The 24,475-nt window shown below is 40.8% G+C and overlaps 1 protein-coding gene across 1 annotated transcript; it reads left to right on the forward strand.

Annotated features, from left to right (window-relative positions):
• The first annotated feature begins 21,729 nt into the window (after positions 1-21,729).
• On the forward strand, positions 21,730-24,233 carry LOC147638039 (DTW domain-containing protein). The gene has a single exon (XM_086797749.1). It carries the CDS (start codon positions 21,764-21,766, stop codon positions 22,775-22,777), a length of 1,014 nt encoding a protein of 337 aa, XP_086653875.1. The 5' UTR covers positions 21,730-21,763; the 3' UTR covers positions 22,778-24,233.
• Positions 24,234-24,475: the final 242 nt, after the last annotated feature.

Consider the following 24,475-nt stretch of genomic DNA (forward strand, 5'->3'; position numbering starts at 1 on the left):
AGCAAGTCAAGGATTCTATATAATTGCGGCACTTCCATCTGAAGACCCAATTACCAAAATTACGAATTTTCGTTTGAATATCAAATTGTATGAATTATCTAACACAATTAAAACCTTTTTGTGTTTCTTGATAAATTTTTGATATATTTGTCTTCTCAGTTGATCTTTATTAACCAAATGCTTTGATACCAACTCTAAGATCCCTGTTCCCACCGAGCAACAGATTCGGGATACTAGCAGCGGAAGTAGCACTTCTCACGCGGGACAGGGGTCCCACATTCGGGGCCTCACCCACGGATATCCGGATAAGAGACTAATCCGTCGGTTGTTCCAAAACCGAACCCGAAAAAACTTCCTTTTCCGGAAAGCACGGGCGATTCCACCAGGATAACTTTTTACTCTAACGTAGTCAAGATCATTTCTGATCGAGCTGATCCAATTACATCTATAAGATACTTGGTCAGATCAAGGAAGAAACTTGCACTTGGATCATTGAGATCAACGCTTTTTTCCCCATTCAAGAGGCACAGCCGTTGATTCCTATCCATAGAACAGTTTTACTGTCCGGGATTTATTTTATCTATCGTGTAAAAATAAAAGTTTGAGTCTCGATTTACGGATCCATCATGCAATATAATCTCTTATCAAGATGGACTCTCGTTGAAGATCAGCAAGATCAACCAACAGATCCATATAAAGAGCCATGGACTCATCCATTGAAGACCAGCAAGGTCAATCAACCAGATCCATGCCCGATTTCAGAAAACAACTCCTACTCTTGTTCCAATATCTTCCTCGACGCACGCGTGGGTATCCTAGGCGACCCAGAGCCCGAGCACCGTATGGTCAGCACCCTCTAGGATCCTTCGCAGGTGACCTAGCGCTTCACTCATAGGCCGCTTCCTTGGCCCCTCATCCACCGTACTGGAAGCTCACCATTTTAATCTCACCGAGGCTGGTCAAGACCTCGGCCGACCTTGTTACGCGAGACGTCCTTCCATTGACTCCCCGTCAGCAGTTGCAACTTTATCATCACGACCTTAATCACAAGACGGTCAAAATGCTCCCCCCAGCATTCTTGACATAAAACAATCATTTACAAACAGCATTTACAAACAGTTTATAATACAATTTCTATTTTAACTTTCATTTTTCCACATTATCCCTCATCAATCTACATTACTTATTCCATATTCCATTTATATGTATACTCATCCCATCACATCATTTCCATCTCATCACTTCAGATTCCCTCACATCACATATCGTATATTCACATCCATACATCCACATCTATATGCGTACATTCACATCTACATGCATACATCTACATCTCTATGCATACATCCACTCCACATTCACATTCACCTCCATACATCTACATCTACATGCATACATCCACCTCTACATCCACATCTACATCTATACACCTACATCTACATGCATACATCCACATCTCCATTCACATCTACATCTATACATCTACATCTACATGCATCCATCCACCTCCACATCCACATCTACATCTATACATCTACATCTACATGCATACATCCATATCTCCATTCCCATCTACATCTATACATCTACATCTACATGCATCCATCCACCTCCACATCCACATCTACATCTATACATCTACATCTACATGTATACATCCACATCTCCATTCACATCTACATCTATACATCTACATCTACATGCATACATCCATATCTCCATTCCCATCTACATCTATACATCTACATCTACATGCATCCATCCACCTCCACATCCACATCTACATCTATACATCTACATCTACATGTATACATCCACATCTCCATTCACATCTACATCTATACATCTACATCTACATGCATCCATCCACATCTCCATTTACATCCTCATCTACACATCTATTTCTACATGCATACATCCACATCTCCATGCATACATCCACCTCCACATTCACACTCACATCCATACCTCTACATCTACATGCAAACATCCATATCTCCATGCATAATAATATTCTTTTAATTAATCTAGGATGATAGTTCCTAGAATATGGTAGGAAGTCCTCTTTTTATGCTTTGAATAAAATTATTTTATGCGTAATTTCTATAAAAATTTTGCCATAGCTCCACTACTATGACTGATAAATCTCAATTTTTTCTAAGGGATAAGGCTCATTATTAAAGAAATAATTAGAATGGTCTCTAATTGGATCATCAATCCATAATGGATTGAATCATCGATATACATAAACTAAAAGTATAGAAAAAAGCCATTAATTTGGCCTCAAGCATAGCTTAATCTTGGATTAAGGAAAAGCCTTATGAAAAGCTTCATTTGGATTGAAAAGGGTCATGAGTATGACCATTTCTTAAGTGAGAGAGAGAAAGACCATTAGAATTAAATATAAATAGAAATTTATGTAATTCTTTACTATCATTAATTAATTAACTTCAATAGCATTTCAAAAACCATATCAATTAAGCTTCTCAAGCTTGAGAGGGGTTGAGAAGAGAGAATCATTGAGAAATTATAGAAAAGATCAAAATTCACTATACTTATCTTATAATTTGCTTGATTCTTTGATCACGGTAGAGGCCCCCAACCAATCAATTGGTTTAGTATGTTGATGGAGCCACCAATGGGGATTGAAGAAAGAGAGAAGTATCAAAAACTAGTGAATTATTAAAGAATTCACAGTTCTTGGCTTAGGTAGAGTAGAGTAACAATGCATAAGACACTATATCTTTTTCAACAAGGGAAGGCTTCTATTTATAGGAAAAATTGAGCTCCTAACCAAACAAACTGATTCTAGAATTTTCCAAGTTAGTTTGGTTGAATTTAGACTAGATTTGGACCTAGTTTGGTTACTTTTTGATTCGATTTGGTTCCATTTTGATTTGGTTTGGTTCAAGAGATATGAGAGATAAAAATATCACATTATTTTTGAGTTTAAAACTCATTCAAGCATGTGAAATATGCACCTCCTTTAAAGAACTCCCCTTCCTTACATATGTGTCAAAATTCTATTGCTCATAGTTTTTTTACTAATAAACCTTGGTACATTTTCAACTCTTCATCTTATGTGAAATATGCACCTTCTTTAAAGAACTCCCCTTCCTTACATATGTGTCAAAATTCTATTGCTCATAGTTTTTTACTAATAAACCTTGTACATTTTCAACTCTTCATCTTATGTGAAATATGCACCTTCTTTAAAGAACTCCCCTTCCTTACATATGTGTCAAAATTTTATTGCTCATAGTTTTTTACTAATAAACCTTGTACATTTTCAACTCTTCATCTTATGTGAAATATGCACCTTCTTTAAAGAACTCTCCTTCCTTACATATGTGTCAAAATTTTATTGTTCATAGTTTTTTACTAATAAACCTTGTACATTTTTAACTCTTCATCTTATGTGAGCATTTACTCATTTTTGGATACCCAAAATATCTCATATTTTTAATATTGCTCATAGTTTTTTACTAATAAACCTTGTACATTTTCAACTCTTCATCTTATGTGAGCATTTACTCATTTTTGGGTATCTTCTTTTACAATTTGGATTTATCTCCTCCCTACACATGGATTGATGCTATTGGCCCATAGGAACCTTAATTGGACCATAATCCAAAAATTTCTGAAAATCTAGACCCTTAGACTAAGGTTCTTTATACTTATTTCCAATTAATTCCAATTGCACATTGGAAAATTCTTTTTGAATTTCTGTTTCAGGGGAACTTATTTTAATAAGATGAGTTATTTTTCTATCCAAAAATATTCATAATCTGAATATTCTCTCTCTAGAATAATTTTCTCTCTCTAGGCTAAAACAGTTAGAAACAAGGTCTTTATATTTCTGAAGAGGGATTGATTACAGGGGAAGATACTAGACATCAAAAAGGGGTTGGGGGAGGAATCTTACAACAAGCGAGAAGCCCTTGGACACTTGGGTAAGATTCAGCAGAATTGTCAAAACCCTAATTGAGTCAAAATCCTTTAGGACTAAATTAAAAGTGATTACACAAGCCCTTAGTACTTCCTTAGACCTGCCCAACAAGCCCTTAACCTTCGAAATTTGATATTCCTTAGGATTTTGCCAGGACTTATAAACCCTAATTCAGTAAAAGAGATTTTATGGTCTCATAGATCTAATCACAGAGGCTCGTAGAACTCATCAAGGGCTTCGATTTGAGCAAACAAGTTTTGAATTCCGATTTCTCTAGTTCAAGATATAGCCAAAATATTATTTCAGCTTATAACCCTGAGAACCCTAAAACAGAGAGTAGTAGCACACTTCAAATCTTTTGAGTCTTTCCATAGGGGTTTAGAGTATCTCATTAGCTCTCTATCCAGCTATAGATCTCTTTAATCTGACAACCCTACCCCAATCTATCGCCATTTTTCTAAAAACAGGGATTTTATGGCACTAAAACCCAAGGGACGATCGAGGCGCAATGCATTGGCTTCCAAGGAGGTAGAAGGGGAGTATGACATTTTGGATGTGGAGGAGGAAACTTTTGGGCAAGCTTCAAAAGAAGTGGAGGAAGAAATGAATGTTGGGAGTGCCCCCAAGTATACCTCGCAATCCTCACACTCCGTGTCCAATGACACCCTCCTACAAATGCTAATGGAAATCAATGCAAAGATGGACACTATGGCTACAAATGTGGAGTTCAATGATAAACTTGACACTATGGCTACAAGGATGGAAGCCTTTTAAGAGAAGGTCACTCGACCAATGAGTTATGTTTCATCCAATGGCGGTGGTTATCCTTTACCAAATGAGAGATATGCTTCATCCAATGATAATCAAGATACATGCAATGATAGGCAAAATGACGCCTATGGTGATTTTTTTGATGAAGGGTATGTTCAACAAGAGGAGACCAATGGTGGCCAAGAAGATGAAGAAGAAGAGGATGCTTTTGAAGAGGAGACCAATGGCCAAGAAGAGAAAGAATATGCTTTTGAAGAAGAGCCTTCTCTCTATCGTTTGGACCTACAAGTGGCCAACCCTTCATCCTCTCCATCTACTTCTTCAATTCCTTCATACCCTTTACCCTCAACATCGCACTCTTCAACTTCATCAACTTTTTCATTCCCTCATGCTTCTACAACCAATCTTGTTTGGACACAAGGCAATTGTAATGCAAGGGCAAGCATGCTCAAGGAGTGGCAAAAGATGCATGAAGATATGCAAGGGCTTCGTCACTCAAGAGTTCCAAGGAACATTTGAGGGTATAAGAAGATTACCATTAAGGGATGTTGCTTCTTTTGATAGTTTTTCTTCATTTGGGGGAAGGATGAGAAATCTTCTTGTTTGCAATGCCAAATGGAAATGATAGAACTTCCATATATGAAAGTCCAGCTTAACTTGGGAGAAGAAGGGGATGGAATACCTTCCTTGGTGTATACTCTTGTACATGAATTGAATTGCAAAATGGAAAAGAGAGGGTTTCCATTCACTCCCGCATTTGGGCTTTGCATGGAGATGGATAGTGAAGATCTTTTGAAGGTTGCTATAAAGTCCCAAGTCAAAGAAGAGTGTGATGCAATTTTTGGACAGATTGGTACATATGGTTTCATCACTAATTATCTTGGCAATTTTGATATGATATCATAGTTGGATAGTTCCCATGTACCACAAGAGAAGTTCCATGCATCATGGAAACACCTTTTTGTGATGCTATGTGGATCGATATGGTTGACTGCATGCTTATTATGCAAGCTAAAAATTTACAGCTCTTGTGTTTGGAAGATAATGGAGTTCTTTCCTCCTCTATGAGCAAGTTTGATACTTGGCCACATGGATTAATGAACTGGGATTCTTGTGGATAGCTTGTATGCAAGAATGGAAACTCTTTTCCACTTTACAGACGGTGTTTTCTTGCATATTTTGAGAATAAGGATGCACCTATGTCATGCAGTGTTGATTCATGCGTGGATCTTAAGCATGAAGAGATGATGATGCTTCCTATGATTTTAGAAGAGACATATATTCCTAAGTTGGAAGAGGCAAGTGATTATGGCATGGATTATTTTGATGCCTACACCACTTGGAAAGATGATGGATTGGAAATCAATTGCATAAAGGAAGCTATGTCATATGAAAGCTTCTCTTTTTGTTGATGTTATGGACTTATGCTCATATTGGTTATGCATGGGCATAAACTTCTACATAGAGCATTGGGAAGTAGCATCTATGTACTCTCATTCATTTTCGCATGATCATGAAGATTTCTATTTTGGAGGCTTGGATTTAGAGCCACATGGGGATTTCCAAAGATCATTACTCATGAAGGATGCATTTTCCGTGGATATTGGGAAGTAGCATCTATGTACTCTCATTCATTGTCGCATGATCATGAAGATTTCTATTTTGGAGATTTGGATTTAGAGCCACATGGGGATTTCCAAAGATCATTACTCATGAAGGATGCATTTTTCGTGGATATTAGGAAGTACCATCTGATATTGGGGATGCCCATGTGGAAGTATTTTGTTTTGATGGGCCGGATTTTGATCATACATGTCCTTTGATGGATTATCCACTTGGTGATATGCTTTTTGGGGAGATAAATCCCCACTATGTTTTGGTGGATCATCATGTTGACATGCCTTATGATCCGGAAGGACTCCTATGGGTAGATGATACAGTTTTGAAGCTCACATGGACACTCATGGATTGTATGGTTATAAGTGGACACTCATGGATTGTACGGTTATGCATGGGCATGATGTTTTGCATTCGGGGGACCATGGTCTTATTCTTCCATGTGATGGTATAGTTATCCACATGAGGCATACTTGGGATCCAGGTGGAATTTCTGAGATTTTACCATGTCTCATTCCATATGGTCCGAGTACTCTATTGGTTTTCATGATAATGGACATATGGATCACATTACCATTTGATCCGGGAGGCTACATCATTCTCGGATCACTCTTGTCATGGCAGTGCCTTACGGGGGAGATGCTTATGCCTTGGCTAGCATGTTTGGCCATGGCATTAGAGGCTGCTTGGCAATCAATGGAGCATGTACAACAACATGGTTTGCTTGATGGAAGTATTCCTTGACCAAGTGGCATGTTTAGCATGTGGAGAATGGGCATTACATGAGGATTACATATGCTGTAATTTCTGGATAGCTTTGGTTGGATCCATTGTTGTTGGGACCATTATTCTACTTCAACACACTTGGAAGATCATTATGGTACAAGGCAAAGATGTGGGATTAATTTGGCTGAGGTTATGCATCAATTGCAGGAGGCCATTTTATGGAGATTTCATGAAGTATTTTCAAGGATCTTCACCGACAACAAAGCTGCCATAACAGTCTCACATGATTGCATTGGAGAAGGAGTTTGTGGGCTTCACTACATTTGGGTTTCTTCTTCCAAATGTACTTCAAGAGCATTTTTGGGAACCTCTTTACTTCTCAAAGGTTCAAATTGCGGCCATACTTGAAGTGTAAATATTTTGTATGATTTTGAGGACAAAATATTTGGGAAGGGATGGTTTGTCTCATGAACCTATAGCATACATGTAAATGGACCCATGGGTAAAACACTATAAATAGGGCCTTGGTTACATGGATAGGACCTTTTGTCATTTTACTAATTTTGGACATTCCATTGTACCTTTGGCTCCTACTATGGAGATGGCCATCTATGGTCAAGGCTCATGGCTAGCTTTCAAGCCATTGTCTTGGTGAGAGGTTAACACACTTAGGCTATTGTGTATCTTTCTCTATGCTACATACACATATGGATTATCTCTCTTGTTCATTTTTTGCTATGATGCTTGGAAATACTAATTTCATGTGTAATAGATGCTAAAAATCATCTTTCATGTGTTTGATTTCATCTTTAACTCTAGATCCAGATGAACCTATAGCATACATGTGAATGGGCCCATTAGTAAAAAACTATAAATAGGGCCTTGGGCACATGGATAGGACCTTTTGTCATTTTAGTAATTTTGGACATTTCATTGTACCTTTGGCTCCTACTATGGAGATGGCCATCTATGGTCAAGGCTCATGGCTAGCTTTCAAGCCATCCTCTTGGTGAGAGGTTAACACACTTAGGCCATTGTGTATCTTTCTCTATGCTACATACACATATGGATTCTCTCTCTTGTTTATCTTTTGCTATGATGCTTGGAAATTCTAATTTCATGTGTAATGGATGCTAGAAATCATCTTTCATGTGTTTTACTTCATCTTTAACTCTAGATCCATTCCATTTGGTATCAGAGCTTTGATTTTGATCCATGTTCAAGGTTTTTGGTGCATGAGATTGGTATTTATTGATGCATTTCTAAAATTTTTGGGTTTCTTGAGGTTTTTGAGCTTACTGTTGATTAATTTTTGATTAATCTTGTGGGAATAGTGGGGTTGAGATTTGCTTTAATGGATTCTCAAGTGATTTTGGGAAGATTTATTCAATTTGGACCAAAGTTTGGAGCCTTGGACCAAATTTTGGGGCAGGTAGACCAAAATTTAGAAAACTTTGAATTAATCACCTACTAATCACTATATTATGATGATTATAAAATTATACTTCTTCCTTAATTTTTCCATCACCATTGCTCCTAAATCTTGCACCATTTTGATTTAATTTCTTGGGGCTTTGATAGAGCTTGATGAGAGGATGAGAATGAGTACCACATTATGGGGTAATTTTTGAAATTTTTACACATTTTCTTTCCCTCTTCCTCATCTTCTTGCCAAAACCTAGATCTCAAAAATTAAGGCATACTTGCTTGACATTTCTTGGTCCTTTCTTGGAGCCATTTCTTGGTTTTCTTGTTGGTCTTCTTCTTGGCATTCTTGGAGCTAATTTTGTGCTTAGGGTTTGCTAAACTTTTAAGCTTGTTAAGCAAAGGAGACCTTGCTCTATGTCATGGAAGGACTGAGAGGGGCAAAGATGGACGAATTAACGGGCTAATGGTGGAGCTCCTGAATCAACAAGCGATGATTAGAATCGACTGCTTCAAGCACATCTAGCAATGATCCCAATCGGCCATTTCAGACACCTCATTCGATTCGAATTGACCGTTTTAAGCTCATTCAGCAGCGATTTGAATCGATGTTTTCGCAAACTAGAGGCTGTTGGAATTGTCATTTCGTAAGCTGGAGGCTGCTCAAAACATCATCTTCATGAACTGAGGGCTACTCAGAGGAAAGACAAGTGCAGATGGTGGACTGAATCATCAACAAGCAAAACGACCTGAGCGGCGCAGATGGCGGCCTGAATCATCAACAAAGGGAAACAACCTGAATCAACCTGACGACCTGCAAATGTGTGTCATGTAGGTGAAGTCGAGTTTCTTTTGATTATCATTCACAAAAAATCTGCTTGAAAACACATGTATGCCATCCTCATGAACTATTGAAGGGAAAAAAATTTGAAGCATTAAGATACATTACATTCCATTGGTGATGCCTATGTTTCTATTGGCATAGCCTATAGCCGAATTGAGTTCATTGGAGCTATGTTGGTCTTATCAATGCTATGGGACATGCATATGTGATGGTGTAGAGATTGACCCACATGCTCTTGATGGTTATGATGGATGTGATTCTATGCAAACTCACATTCTCTTGATGGTTATGATGGATGTGATTCTATGCATTGGAAGGGTTATGGAACTCATGAATGAGATCTTGGCACCAATCTTGCATTGATATGATACATATTCTCATATCTTTGAGTATTGCAAAGGGTATTGGATGCCATTGAGCCACTTATAGCCATCTCAATGCTATGAGGAGTCACATGGAGTGTGGGCATGCATAAGAGATTGTGGATTGAGCTATTGATCTTGCTTACCCTCACATGCTATTGTTGTGGTGATTGGAGTTGAGTGGTTTTATTGGATGGATGGGGAAGATTCATGGGATTTTATTGAAAAAGCATGAGTCCATGCTCTTTTGTTAATGAATGATTTGTAAAAGGGCATGAGTCATGCCATGTGGTTGTAAGTAATCTTCCTCGCTTTTACATTCAAGCAAATCACACTACCACATCACAATTATTCTCACAACTTTCCATTCCTAGCATCTAGTATGTTGTGAGGATACCTTGGGCATTGGAGAAGAGGCCCAAGGGGAGCATGGCTTGAATCCATTATGTCATGAGTGCCGTGGGAAAGCATCATGGTGGAGGATTAGGTACTTGGAGATAAAGACATGGCCCTAACTTGTGCCTAGAATCAGACTAGGTATGAGGGTAGGAAGAGCTTGGTTAGGAGATTAGCAAGCTTCGGCGTGCTTCATCGAGGACATTGGTACATGTATTGCAGTGATCCACTTAGGTTGTGCATGGATTTGATGCCTATTGGATGAGGCAAACATTGGGGCAATGTGTTATGCAGTTTATGCAAGATGCCAATGAGTATTGATGCTGAAATTTCATGCTTAGGAAATTGAGATTTGGCTCCTAATACAAAGGAGACCATGTTGAAATTTTCCCAAAATCCTATGCATGGTTGGAGTTATGGGCATTGATGAGCACATTCTATGAGCTTTTGGATGGTTGGAGTTATGGGCATTGATGAGCACATTCTATGAGCTTTTGGATGCCAATGGAGTATTGGATGCTTGAACAAGTGAATTGGGCTATTAGTCCACTAAGGACACTTAGGCAAGATTTTGCAAAATTGTCAAAACCCTAATTGAGTCAAAATTCTTTAGGACTAAACTAAAAGTGATTACACAAGCCCTTAGTACTTCCTTAGACCTACCCAACAAGCCCTTAACCTTCGAAATCCGATATTCCTTTAGGGTGGAAATTAGGGTTTTACTAGGACTGATAAAACCTAATTCAGTCAAAGGGAGTTTATGGTCTCATAGATCTAATCACATAGGCTCGTAGAACTCATCAAGGGCTTCGATTTGAGCAAACAAGTTTTGAATTTCGATTTCTCTAGTTCAAGATATAGCCAAAATATTATTTCAGCCTATAACCCTAAGAACCCTAAAACAGAGAGTAGTAGCACACTTCAAATCTTTTGGGTCTTTCCATTAGAGTATCTCATTAGCTCTCTATCAAGCTATAGATCTCTTTAATCCGATAACCCTACCCCAATCTATTACCATTTTTTAAAAAACATGGATTTTATGGCACCGAAACCCAAGGGACGATCGAGGCACAATGCATTGGCCTTCGAGGAAGTAGAAGGGGAGGAAGCAATGGAGCATGGCATTTTGGATGTGCCGAAGGAAACTTTTGGGCAAGCTTCAAGAGAAGTGGAGAACGAAATGAATGTTGGGAGTGCCCCCAAGTATATCCCGCAATCCTCACACTCCGTCTCCAATGAGACCCTCCTACAAATGCTAATGGAAATCAATGCAAAGATGGACACTAAGGCTACTGTGGTGGAGTTCAAGGATAAACTTGACACTATGGCTACAAGGATCGAAGCCTTGGAAGATAAGGTCACTCAACCAATGAGTTATGTTTCATCCAATGGCAATTATCCTTTACCAAATGAGGGATATGCTTCATCCAATGATAATCAAGATACATGCCATGATAGACAAAGTGACGCCTATGGTGATTTTTTTGATGAAGGGTATGTTCAACAAGAGACATGTGAAGAAGAGTATGCTCAACACTATGCAAGTGATTGTGACGGTGATGCTTATGATGATTTATTTATGGGTAAAGAGCATGCTTTTCAAGATGCATTTGGCCATGTATGGTATGAAGACAAATATGGAAATGTTGTTACTCATGGGACAATATAGGAAGAGGAATGCTTGTCAAGGTGAAGGCATGTATTATGGGCAACATGTACATCCTTATGCTTATGAGAGTATGCACATTATGATGTCCATGAATTGTCTTCACAAAGTGGTTATGCTTTTGAAGAGGAGACCAATGGTCAAGAAGAGGAAGAATATGCTTTTGAAGAAGAGCCTTCTCTCTATCGTTTGGACCTACAAGTGGCCAACCCTTCATCCTCTCCATCTACTTCTTCAATTCCATCATACCCTTTACCCTCAACCTCGCACTCTTGAACTTCATCAACTTTTTCATTCCCTCATGCTTCTACAACCAATCTTGTTTGGACACAAGGCAATTGTAATGCAAGGGAAAGCTGCTCAAGGAGTGGCAAAAGATGCATGAAGATATGCAAGGGCTTTGTCAAGAGTTCCAACAAGGAACATTTGAGGGTATAAGAAGATTACCATTAAGGGATGTTGCTTCTTTTGATAGTTCTTTTTCATTTGGGAAGGATGGAAAATCTTCTTGTTTACAATGCCAAATAGAAATGATAGAACTTTCATGTATGAAAGTCCGGCTAAACTTGGGAGAAGAAGGGGGATTCCTTGGTGTATACTCTTGTACATGAATTGAATTGCAAAATGGAAAAGAGAGGGTTTCCATTCACTCCCGCATTTGGGCTTTGCATGGAGATGGACATTGAAGATCTTTTGAAGGTTGCTATAAAGCCCCAAGTCAAAGAAGAGCATGCTGCAATTTCTGGCGTTGAGATATCGAGCTCATCTAGTGAGGCGGTGGACATTGATTACCCGCTTGGGGGATAGGCCCACACTTACACCACTGGCATGGTTGGTGAGATCTTGGGTGATATGCGGCCAGTGGGATGACAGGCTGTGTGACAGCCATTTTAGAGACTGGCATAGTTATAGCGCCAACTCATTTAGTCGGGTTCACACTATAGAGAACCCTTGTATGTATTGGTTGAGTACCTTTCATATTGTGTGTACTCTTATCTTTGTATTTGGTGTGTTGAGTGTTGAGTAGAGAAGAAGAAGATTTTCAGCCTCTCACCTTGTGTGTTCTCTATTAGGGTTTTGTGAGTGTGTGTGTGTGCTTACAAGAGCTCAAGATCTTGCAAGGGGAGACCCCCTGCATCTTTTCATGGTATTAGAGCCTGGTTCGTGCTAAGGGCTGAGGTGCAAGCAAGAGAACCATAGGAAGCGGTACGAGGGTAAGAGCTTCAACTACTCTTCCCTATTTGTGTTGGTGACTACACCCTTGTCGGGAGCTCTACGGGAGGCACCGGTAAACGATCTCTGATTGAGGAGCTTTCTTCGCGGGAGTAAAGCTATAGGGCAACTATACTGTCCTATCGGACAATAATTTTTTGGGCCAAAAATGCGTTTCAGGCGCGTCTGGACCTCCGTTTTTCAGAAAGCAGACGATTGCAGGTAAGTCATCGATTCTCTGCAGAACTCTGTTTTAAGAACTGCAGGAAGACAGATTGTCTGTGCAGACACTGTGGGTGCTGCAAAAGAGGTCAACAGTTGCCATTGGGTGTATGTATGCACATTGAGGTCATTGGTTGACATTTGAGTATACTGCAGTACCGCTGCAGAAAACATAGTAGTTTGTGCAGGAAAAACCAAAGTGCTGTTTCTGGTAAATTTGTGTATCTGGCAAGATGTCAAATGATGGCATAACCCAGATTGTGGTTGAGAAGCTTGATAAGAATAACTTCCATGCTTGGAGGTCCAAGTTGACGAATTTCCTGATGGGAAAGGGCTATTGGGACTACATAGAAGGTGAGCATGAAGAGGCACCAGAGATACCGGACATAAATCCAACAGCTGCAGATGTGAAAGAGTTTAAAGACTGGAACCAAGGAGCCAGGAAAGCTATGTATTGGCTCTCCATTAGTATACAGGACACCATGATTGGGCACATTCAGGATGCCAAGTCCCCCAAGGAGGCGTGGGACACCTTGGTAAAGCTCTATGAAACAAATACCAAGGCACGTAAGATACAGTTGAAGAATGAACTTCATACTGTGGAGAAAAAGAGCATGTCTGTGAATGACTATGTGTTGAAGATAAAGGGTATTGTGGAATCCCTTGCATCTATTGGTGTGTCAGTAGATGATGATGATAAGGTGGAAGTCTGTCTACGTGGTCTCGGTCCACAATACAAGGCGTTCAAGACGTCTATTCAGACTCGGGAAAACATTCCCAACTTTACAGATTTGGTGTCTATGCTGATTATAGAAGAGAAGAGCTTGGGTGAAGACCAACAGTCTTCACAAAACAAAAATAGTTCAGAGCAACAGGCCTTCTACACAAGTTCAGGTAGAGGACGAGTAGAGGAGGCCGTGGATGCGGTCAAGGAGGTGGCCAAATAGGTAATCAGAATTATGGCCAATAGCAACAGCAACAACAGTCCCAGAATACACAACAACATCAACAACACACAGGTGGAAGAGGCAAATTCAGAGGCAGGGGGAGTCAAAGAGGCCGTGGAAATTGGCAAAGGTAGTATAATGATGCACGTGAATGCTTTTATTGTGGTAATCCTGGACATGTGCAGGCAGAATGTTATAAGAAGCAGGCTGACATGTAAAATGGGAAATTGCAGCAGAACAACTATGCATCCTCAAGGAGAAACAATGAGGATAATGAAAGGTTGTTTGTTATGCAGCATGTCGTGAATGCCATGTCTGAAAATGTTGAAGCAGCACAAAAAGATGATGTATGGTATGTGGATTCAGGTGCTTCGAACCACATGACAAGTCATGGGGAGTGGTTCAAGGAGATGAAAAACCCGGAAAGACCAGGGTTTGTGGAAACAGGGAATGACACTGCTCATCCAATTGCCCATGTTGGAGATGTGCCATTGTCTATGCAGGATGGCAAAGTGAAGTACCTTGCAGATGTACTTCATGTACCGAACATAACAAAGAATCTGGTTTCAGTTGGCCAGATGATTGAGCAGGGTTTGCAGGTTCGGTTTAACCCTGATGGTTGTTATGTTGAAGACTTTAAAGACAAGTGCAGGTTGGTTGCGAAAGGCAACAGAGTGGACATAATGTTTACGTTGAATGTAGACATGCCTGAAATGAGTGCTGCGATGTTTGCAAATGGTTCAGGAATTGTTGCAGACACAAACATTTGGCATAAAAGAATTGGACATGTGAATGTGCAGAGAATGAAGTCTATGCAGACTAAAGAAATTGTGACAGGGCTGCCAAAATTTAAAGTGGAAGGTATACAGAGAATATGTAAAGCATGCCAATTTGGAAAGCAAACAAAGCATGTATTTCCACATAACAGATATGTGAGCAGAAATGCACTAGATGTTGTGCATTCATATGTATGGGGTCCTACCAAAACCATTTCTATGGGAGGCTGCAGGTATTATGTGACATTCATTGATGACCACACAAGGAAATTATGGGTATATTTCATGAAGGAGAAGAGTGAGGTGTTCACTCACTTTCAGAATTTCAGAGTTATGGTTGAAAAGCAAACAAGGAAATATGTAAAGTGCCTAAGGTCAGATGGAGGGGGAGAGTACTTCTCCAATGAGTTCTCTAAATTTTTGAAGAAGAATGGTATTCGGAGACAGTTTACATGCAGATACACTCCGCAGCAAAATGGAGTTGCTGAGCAGAAAAACAGGCACATTGCTGAGATTGCGCGAGCATTGATGGAAGAGAAGAATATGCCGCATTGCTATTGGGCTGAGGTTGTTTCTACAGCTGTATACATCATGAACAGGACTCCAACTGTAGCCATACATGATGTAACTCCAGAGGTGAGGTTTACTAGCAAAAAACCTGATTTGTCTCATCTGAAAGTTTTTGGGGGATGCATTGCATATGTGCATGTGCCAGATGAGCTGAGAACTAAGCTGGATCCAAAAGCTGAAAAATGTGTGTTTATTGGATATTCCCTTGAGAAAAAGGGATACAAGTGTTATAACCCTGCTACACATGAGTTGAGGGTAAGCAGGGATGTTGTCTTTGATGAGATGAGCAGCTGGTATGCTACTGAAAAAGAAGCTGTTGGGGCTGATGTGAGTGGAAGTGTAGTTGCACAGAATGCAGGTCAGCAATCATAGTCTTTGAGTGGACCAGGAGAGTCCTCATCTAGTGGGTCTGTGTTGATAGACCATGGAGTGGCAGGCTGCGTCATAATACCAGTCCTGCAAATGTGATTAGTGCATCACGTAAAGGAAAAGAGAAAGTGGTTGAGCCCCTTGGTATGCCTGACATTTTTGCAGGGCATTCTCATGTTGATGGAGAGTCTAGTGGCTCAGATACGAGCCTTGATGAGAGGAGCTTGGGATCCCAGCCCTATGAGAACACCTGGTGTAAAGAAGGCTATGGAAGCCATGAATAAAAAGCTGCGAAGATCTGGGAGAGTGAAAAACCCTGTGTAGAGGTTTACCTATGATGGTTATGTGGCACATCACTATGCATATATGGCAAAGGTTGTGCAGGTGTTAGAGCCCACATGCATTTGAGGCTATTGGAAATGTGTGTTGGGAGAAAGCTATGGATGAGGAGATGGATGCACTATATGGAAATGAAACTTGGGATTTAGTGCAATTGCCTGAAGGCAAGAAAGCCATTGGATGCAAGTGGGTGTACAAAGTAAAACATAACAGTGATGGAAGCATAAACAGGTACAAGGTTAGATTGGTAGCCAAAGGGTATGCGCAGACATATGGCATTGATTATGAGGAAACTTTCAGCCCAGTTGCCAAGATGGCAACAGTGAGAGTTGTGATTATAGTGGCTGCGTCAAAGCAATGGTCTTTACATCAGATGGATGTAAAGAATGCATTCTTGCCTGGGGATTTGCAAGAAGAGGTGTATATGTTGCAGCCACCTGGTTAAGAGGATGTGAGTCACCCCGAGCATGTTTGCAGGTTGAAGAAAGCCTTGTATGGCTTAAAACAAGCACCAAGAGCATGGTCTGACAAGATTTTTGAATATCTTGTCACTATTGGCTTTCATGTAGCCAATGCAGATTTCTCGCTGTATGTGAGACATGGTGATAGAGGGGTTGTGTTTGTTGTCATCTATGTAGATGACTTGATCATTACGGGGGACCATGATGCAGAGATCTTTAATGTAAAGATCTTGCTTAGACAGAAGTTCGAGATGAAGGATCTAGGGGAGCTCAGATATTTCTTGGGCATTGAGGTGATTAGATCACCACATGGTATTGGATTACTGCAGAGACAGTATGGCTTGGACATGTTGTCCAAGTATGGTATGATAGGCTGTAAGCCTATTTCCGTGCCATTGGATCAGAATGGCAAGTTGAGTGCAAATTCAGGAGAGATCTTGGAGGATCCTACTCTGTATAGGCACATAGTAGGAGCTTCATCAATATGACGATCACCAGACCAGATTTGAGCTATGATGTTGGATTGGTGAGTCAGTTTATGCAGGTTCCACGGAAATCGCATTTGGATGCATTGAGACGCATACTGAGGTATGTGAAGTCTACTTTGCATTGTGGACTATTCTATGAGACTGGGACAGAGATATGTGTACATGGGTACACTGATGCTGATTGGGCTGGTAGTATCTCAGATAGAAGATCTACCAGTGGCTTCATGTTTTCCTTGGGGAGTGCTGCTGTGACTTGGAGCAGCAAGAAGCAGCCTACGGTTGCACTATCCAGTACAAAGGCCGAGTACAGAGGAGCTGCTATGGCAGCATGTGAGGTAGCTTGGTTGAGAAAGCTACTTGCAGATTTGGGTCTATCAGTGGGATAGACAAGTTGTCATTTTCTGTGACAACATTAGCAGTATACAGTTAGCCAGGAACCCAGTTTTTCATGCTCGTACGAAGCATATAGAGGTCCACTATCACTTTGTCAGAGAGAAAGTCTTGGCAGGAGACCTTGACCTTGTTTATGTCAGCACCACCAGAGGATCAGGTAGCTGACATCTTCACCAAAGCATTAGGTACAGAGAAGCTCCGCAGATTCAGGGCTTCGCTTGGTGTACATGAGATGGAGTTGAGCTCGAGGGGAAGTGTTGAGATATCGAGCTCATCTAGTGAGGCGGTGGACATTGATGACCCGCCTGGGGGATAGGCCCGCACTTACACCACTGGCATGGTTGGTGAGATCTTGGGTGATATGCAGCCAGTGGGATGACAGGCTGTGTGACAGCCATTCTAGAGACTGGCATAGTTATAGCGCTAGCTCATTTAGTCGGGTTCACACCATAGAGAACCCTTGTATGTATTGAATGAGTACCTTTCATATTGTGTGTACTCTTATCTTTGTATTTGGTGTGTTGAGTGTTGAGTAGAGAAGAAGAAGATTTTCAGCCTCTCACCTTGTGTGTTCTCTATTAGGGTTTTGTGAGTGTGTGTGTGCTTGCAAGAGCTCAAGCTCTCTTCCCCCCTGCATCTTTTCAATTGGTACATATGGTTTCATCACTAATTTTCTTGGCAATTTTGATATGATATCATGGTTGGATAGTTCCCATATACCAAGACAAGTTCCATGCATCACGAAAACACCCTTTTGTGATGCTATGTGGACCGATATGGTTGACTGCATTCTTATTATGCAAGCTGAAAATTTACAGCTCTTGTGTTTGGAAGATAATGGAGGTCTTTCTTCCTCTACGAGCAAGTTTGATACTTGGCCACATGGATTAATGAATTGGGATGCTTGTGGATAGCTTGTATGCAAGAATGGAATCTCTTTTCCACTTTATAGATGGTGTTTTCTTGCATATTTTGAGAATAAGGATGCACCTATGTCATGTGGTGTTGATTCATGCATGGATCGTAAGCAGCATGAAGAGACGATGATGCTTCCTATGATTTTAGAAGAGACATATATTCCTAAGTTTGAAGAGGCAAGTGATTATGACATGGATTATTTTGATGCCTACACCACTTGGAAAGATGATGGATTAGAAATCAATTGCATAAAGGAAGCTATGTCATATGAAAGCTTCCCTTTTGTTGATGTTATGGACTTATGCTCATATTGGTTATGCATGGGCATAAACTTCTACATAGAGCACTGGGAAGTAGCATCTATGTACTCTCATTTATCGTCGCATGATCGTAAAGCTTTCTATTTTGGAGATTTGGATTTGGAGCCACATGGGGATTTCCAAAGATCATTACTCATGAAGGATGCATTTTTCGTGGATATTTGGGATGCTCATATGGAAGTATTTTGTTTTGGTGGGCCGAATTTTGATCATACATGTCCTTTGATGGATTATCCAGTTGGTGATATGCTTTTTGGGGAGGTAATTCCCTACTATGTTTTTGTGGATCATCACGTTGACATGCCTTATGATCCGGAAGGACTCCTATGGGTAGATGATGCAGTTTTGAAGCTCACATGGATACTCATGGATTGTACGGTTATGTGTGGGCATGATGTTTTGCATTCAGGGGACCATGATCTTATTCCATATGGTTATCCACATGAGGCATACTTGGGATCCAGGTGGCATTTATGAGATTTTACCATGTCTCATTCCATATGGTCCGAGTACTCTATTGGTTTTCATGATAATGGACATATGGATCACATTACCATTTGATCCGGGAGGCTACATCATTCTCGGATCACTCTTGTCATGGCGGTGCCTTACTCGGGAGATGCTTATGCCTTGGCTGGCATGTTTGGCCATAGCATTATTGAGGCTACTTGTGGTAATCAATGGAGTATGTACAACAACATGGTTTGCTTGATGGAAGTATTCCTTGACCAAGTGACATGTTTAGCATGTGGAGAATGGGCATTACATGAGGATTACATATGCTATAATTTCTGGACAGCTTTGGTTGGATCCATTGTTGGGACCATTATTCTACTTCAACACACTTGGAAGATCATTACGATACAAGGCAAAGATGTGGGATTCATTTGGTTGAGGTTATGCATCAATTGCAGGCCATTTTATGGAGATTTCATGAATTATTTTCAAGGATCTTCACCGACAACAAGGCTGCCATAACAGTCTCACATGATTGCATTGGAGAAGGAGTTTGCGAGGTTCACTACATTTGGGTTTTTTCTTCCAAATGTACTTTAAGAGCATTTTTGGGAACCTCTTTACTTCTCAAAGGTTCAAATTGCAGCCATACTTGAAGTGTAAATATCTTGTATGGTTTTGAGGACAAAATCTTTGGGAAGGGATGGTTTGTCCTCATGAACCTATAGCATACATGTAAATGGGCCCATGGGTAAAACACTATAAATGTGACACGTTTTTTTTAATGGATTACGAAGGATAAAGATGGAAAGAACTATAAAACAAAAACTTCTTCAATTGTCTCTCAAGAAACCCAAGCTATTAATCCAATTCCCAGAGAGCAATGTATTCTCAAGATAATGGAGGATCACAATGTAGGATATTCTCATTTGTATCCATATGCAGAGACCTAGCAAGTACTGAATGTCCTCAACTGAGAGAGAGTCTAGCATTGTATGCGATGGGGTAACTATGATACCAATTCATGTTATTATATTATGATCATTGTATGCGATGGGGTAACTATGATACCAATTCATGTTATTATATTATGATCATTGAATGCAATGGGGTAACTATGATACCGATAATTATTCATGTTGTTACCTTAGAGTATATAATGCCTTGCCATACAAACAAAGATCCAAACAGAGAGTACCACTTGCTTTACCTACACCACTAAGTCCAACCACAGCAACTAATCAAGCTCAAATGTTGTTAACCGAGGGTATCTAATGCCTTATGATGCAAACAAAGAGTACCACACTTGCTTTACCTGCACCACTAAGACCGACCACAACTAATCAAGCTCAAGTCTTGCAGCCTCCAATGGAGAAGGCTACTCAAATCCTCAAGCAATCAGATATTGATTGAGGAACCAATGGAGAACTTGTGATATGAAGTTGAAAATGAAGCTAGCCCACCATACGTAGGTGAAATCCAAGATTATTTGCTAAGCTTTTTTATGCGTAGGGCTCCATTGTCAAGGACCACAAGGGTTGCATAATTTCCTATATAAAAGGTGCCTTGAATACACAAGGAGTAGCATCTGCAAGGAACCAAAGAGTGGGTGATATTGTGATACTTAGATACTATTTAGACTAGATTAATTTATATGCAAAGAACTTCTCGACCACCAAGACTTGCCCAGTCTAGAACAATAGTCGTGGAAAATTAAACAATTTTTTATGCATAGAGTCCATTTTTTGCACCTGCTCTATTTTGAGGTCTTACCCAAGGGTACTTCTAGCAATGGTCCATAGTCCTAAAAGGAGGAAATTTGGAATTCGAAATGAAGGTATAATTTTTCATCAAGCTTGGGTCGTCACCCTTGGGAAAGTACTTTTTGTTGTATGGCTTGGTTGCAGCAACGTGCTAGTCACCTACTTGTTTAATTTATCGAATACCCAAGTGGACTCAAGTTAGAAGTCATCATCGATCGTGGCTCGCATGAGCGCTTCAACGTGATCTCTCGTCGTGTGGCCAAACGAGAGGGAGAAAAAAGGATTTTTCAATTTTTGAAATTTGAAATGAAGGTATAGTTTTTTTTTAATGAAGCTTGGCTATATTTTTTAGAATTTAAAAAGAAGGTATATTTTTTCATGAAGCTTGGGTCAAGCTTTAGGTTCACTACAAGTGAGGGTGTTTCCAGACTACGGGCCTGCCTACAAAAAAGGTTGACAGCTGTAGGCAGGCACCTTTTTGATAAACAATTGCTGGGCGACAATACCCTTTACAGACCGCGGGCATGCCCACGGAAAAGGTGTCTTGCAAACTGAGAGCTGTGGGCAGGCTATTCCGAAGGGAACTGGAACGGTGGTTGTTGGGCTTCAATCAGCAAACACATCGGCGCTAAGGGTGCATGGGCATGGTCACAGTCTATAATATCAGACGAGCGAGTGATTATGGTGATCTGATTGGTTGGGCAAAACTTTTTCGTGGGCTTCCACCCAAGTGTGTAGACACCCTTTAAAGATCGTCGTCGGCCTGAACGCTGATGGGGAGGGAGCGCTGCAGCACGTGCGAGAGGCCTCTCTCCGTGTGCCTGTGCTCTGAGCTACCCGCCCCACCCTTCAACACTCGTACGTGCATAGTGATCCTCCAACATCCACACGAGGCGCGCCACAAGCTCTCCACCCTTCCCATCCTCACCAGATGCCTCGCAAACTGCCATGTCCTCCAGGGTCGCAGCTTTCAAGCAGGCTCTTCCCCTGTTCTGGACTTCTTTACTTCTGACAGGAACAATGGCAGCCACCATGCCCTTCTTCTTTTTCCAGCCGTTTCAGCACAGCCCATCAACGCATGGTTTGCCCATCATCATCATCAGAGGCAGCAGTCTGGTGGCTGCCCTAGTTGCAAACTCACTTCTGATTTTGCAACACATTTTGGGAATACATCAGAATATACAGAAAAAGATTCAGATTCAGCTTCTGCTCACATTTCATGCCAAATCAGTGAAGTGGGCACCTCTGTGTATAAAGCAAAAGATACAGATTGTCACCCTCAGCAAATAGGCACGGGAAAAGATTCAGATTCTCATCCCCTGCAAGTGGGTGCCAGGTCTGCAACCCATATGGGGAAGCAGTTGGGATATGAAGCAAAAGATTCAGATTCAGATTCTCCTCACCTGGTGCTCATCGCCGTTGATGCCACATGGCAGCATGCCCATGAGATGATCAAAGCCAGTGCCCCTTTCTTGAGCAGGTTTGCTGTTCCAGTGTGCTTGCCTTTTGATGCACAGGAGGAGGGCTTTGGCATGGGGAACTCAGATTTGATTCTCAGAAAGGAGCCCTTTAAGGGGTGCATGACCACTCTGGAAGCCATTGCATCTTGCTTGAGAGTGTTGGAACCCAATGGTGCAGAGATTTACCATAAACTTTTAACAGTTCTGAAGTGCATGGTTTGGTTTCAGGCATCCAACATCTCCACCCATAAAACTAGAATGCGTCAGCCGAAGAAAAGTGGCAACATCTACCCAACACCAGTCTCCCAACGTATTGGGGAATGCTAGGTACCTTGAACTGTGTGGCTGAATTGAAGTTCTGCTTTACTTTGTTTTTGTGCATCGATTTCTACAAAGTAGGAAAATAATAAAGTTTTATTTTTTGATGCTTTTGTCTGCGCGCGTGCACACACACATGCATACATGCACACACATGTGCGCACACATGCACACATGCATGCACGTGTGTTTGTGTGCGCTCATGTGTGTGTATGTGTGCACACGTTGTGCTCGAGTCATTTCAACTTACAGTATGTATATACTAGGTTCTTTGCATGCGTGCGTGCATGCACACACATATGCATGCATGTGTTGTATATGTATGCATGTATGTGTGTATGTGTGCACGCGCCGCACTCAAGGCATTTCAACTTACAGTATGTACATTCTAGTTCCAGAGGGCCTACTTCTTAGCTTGCCCTTATTGCCGAAATGTTGTCAAGATGTATAAATGTTGTTACTGCATAAAAGCTGGGGTTGAACTGGTCAACGGGACGGAGCTTTGTGTGTGAGTGTGTAACCCAGGTTTTATGCCTATGGGACTGAGCCTTGATGCATGTTGGCAGAGGGATGTGTCAGTAACGTGGTATTCACAAAGGCTTGTCTGACCCTCAAAGGCAAAGTGTCTAGGGGAGGGGGGATACATAAGAGTGGTTTGGAAGGGAGTTGCAGAGAATGTAGAAGGGGGTTGCAGAGAATGTACTAGCAAAGGGGTGGGGTTAGAATAGACCCGGGTTAGAATAGACCCTCTTGACCCTTGAAAACATAGAGAAGTGGTATCTTGTGGCATTTGGGGGCTAGGGGGGTGTTTACAATTGTGTCACCCCTTCACTATGTGAATTGGGATCTCATTGGTTCAGGTGTGACGTGTCCATGGGGAGTTGCTCTTGTAATGTGCCCTGTGGGAACTCGTGTCCTACCCCTGGTCTTGTCTTCATAGCTGAGGCAATGGAGTGCAAGACAATGAAACTGTGTCTTTTGTGTGCTTACAAAATGAGAAGTCATCAACCTCCTCCCCTAGGAGGCTTGTTGGGTGGTGATTGGTCCACTTCTTCAAATGAACACTACTATCAAACAGATCATGTCAAGGAGAGATTTGTGTAGAAGTGATTATAAAAAGCCTGTATGTATGTATGTATGTATGCACGCATGCTTAAGTGTATGTATGTATGTATGTATGTAATGTATGCATGCATGCTTAAGTGTAGTTACTTTTTCAAGGTGGATTACTATTGCCATCTAAGGAGCAACGAGTGCGAATTCAATATAATTATCTATAATCAAGTATAGTCGAGAGTTGCAAAGATGGAGTAGACTAGTGGCAGGCTATTGACTAGCAAGAAGAATAGACAGATTCAAGAACGTAAGCGATCCCAGTGGCAAGAGCAAGGAAGCTTCAAACCATGAGATGGTAAAAATCAGAGAATAAACCCACAAAAATTGAACCATGAAAAGAAATGAAAAATCTAAGAATTTCTGATTTAGAATTTTATAGGTTGATTCATTGAGTGAGACCAAGGGAAATAAATACAAGTGATACTTACACATCAAAAATACCATAGTCCAAGGTGAAATAGAAAGGAAAAAATAACTAAAGGCTTCAAGCATATCCTTATGGCTCCAGTGAAAGTTGACATATTTCATATGATGTCAGCAATGATGCATTTAAGGAGCCACATGAACTAATTGAGATATTCTTGCTATTGA

This window comes from Cibotium barometz, chromosome 5, assembly GCF_041138505.1.
Source record: "Cibotium barometz isolate CiBa-2024 chromosome 5, ASM4113850v1, whole genome shotgun sequence".
Classification (NCBI taxonomy): Eukaryota; Viridiplantae; Streptophyta; class Polypodiopsida; order Cyatheales; family Cibotiaceae; genus Cibotium; species Cibotium barometz.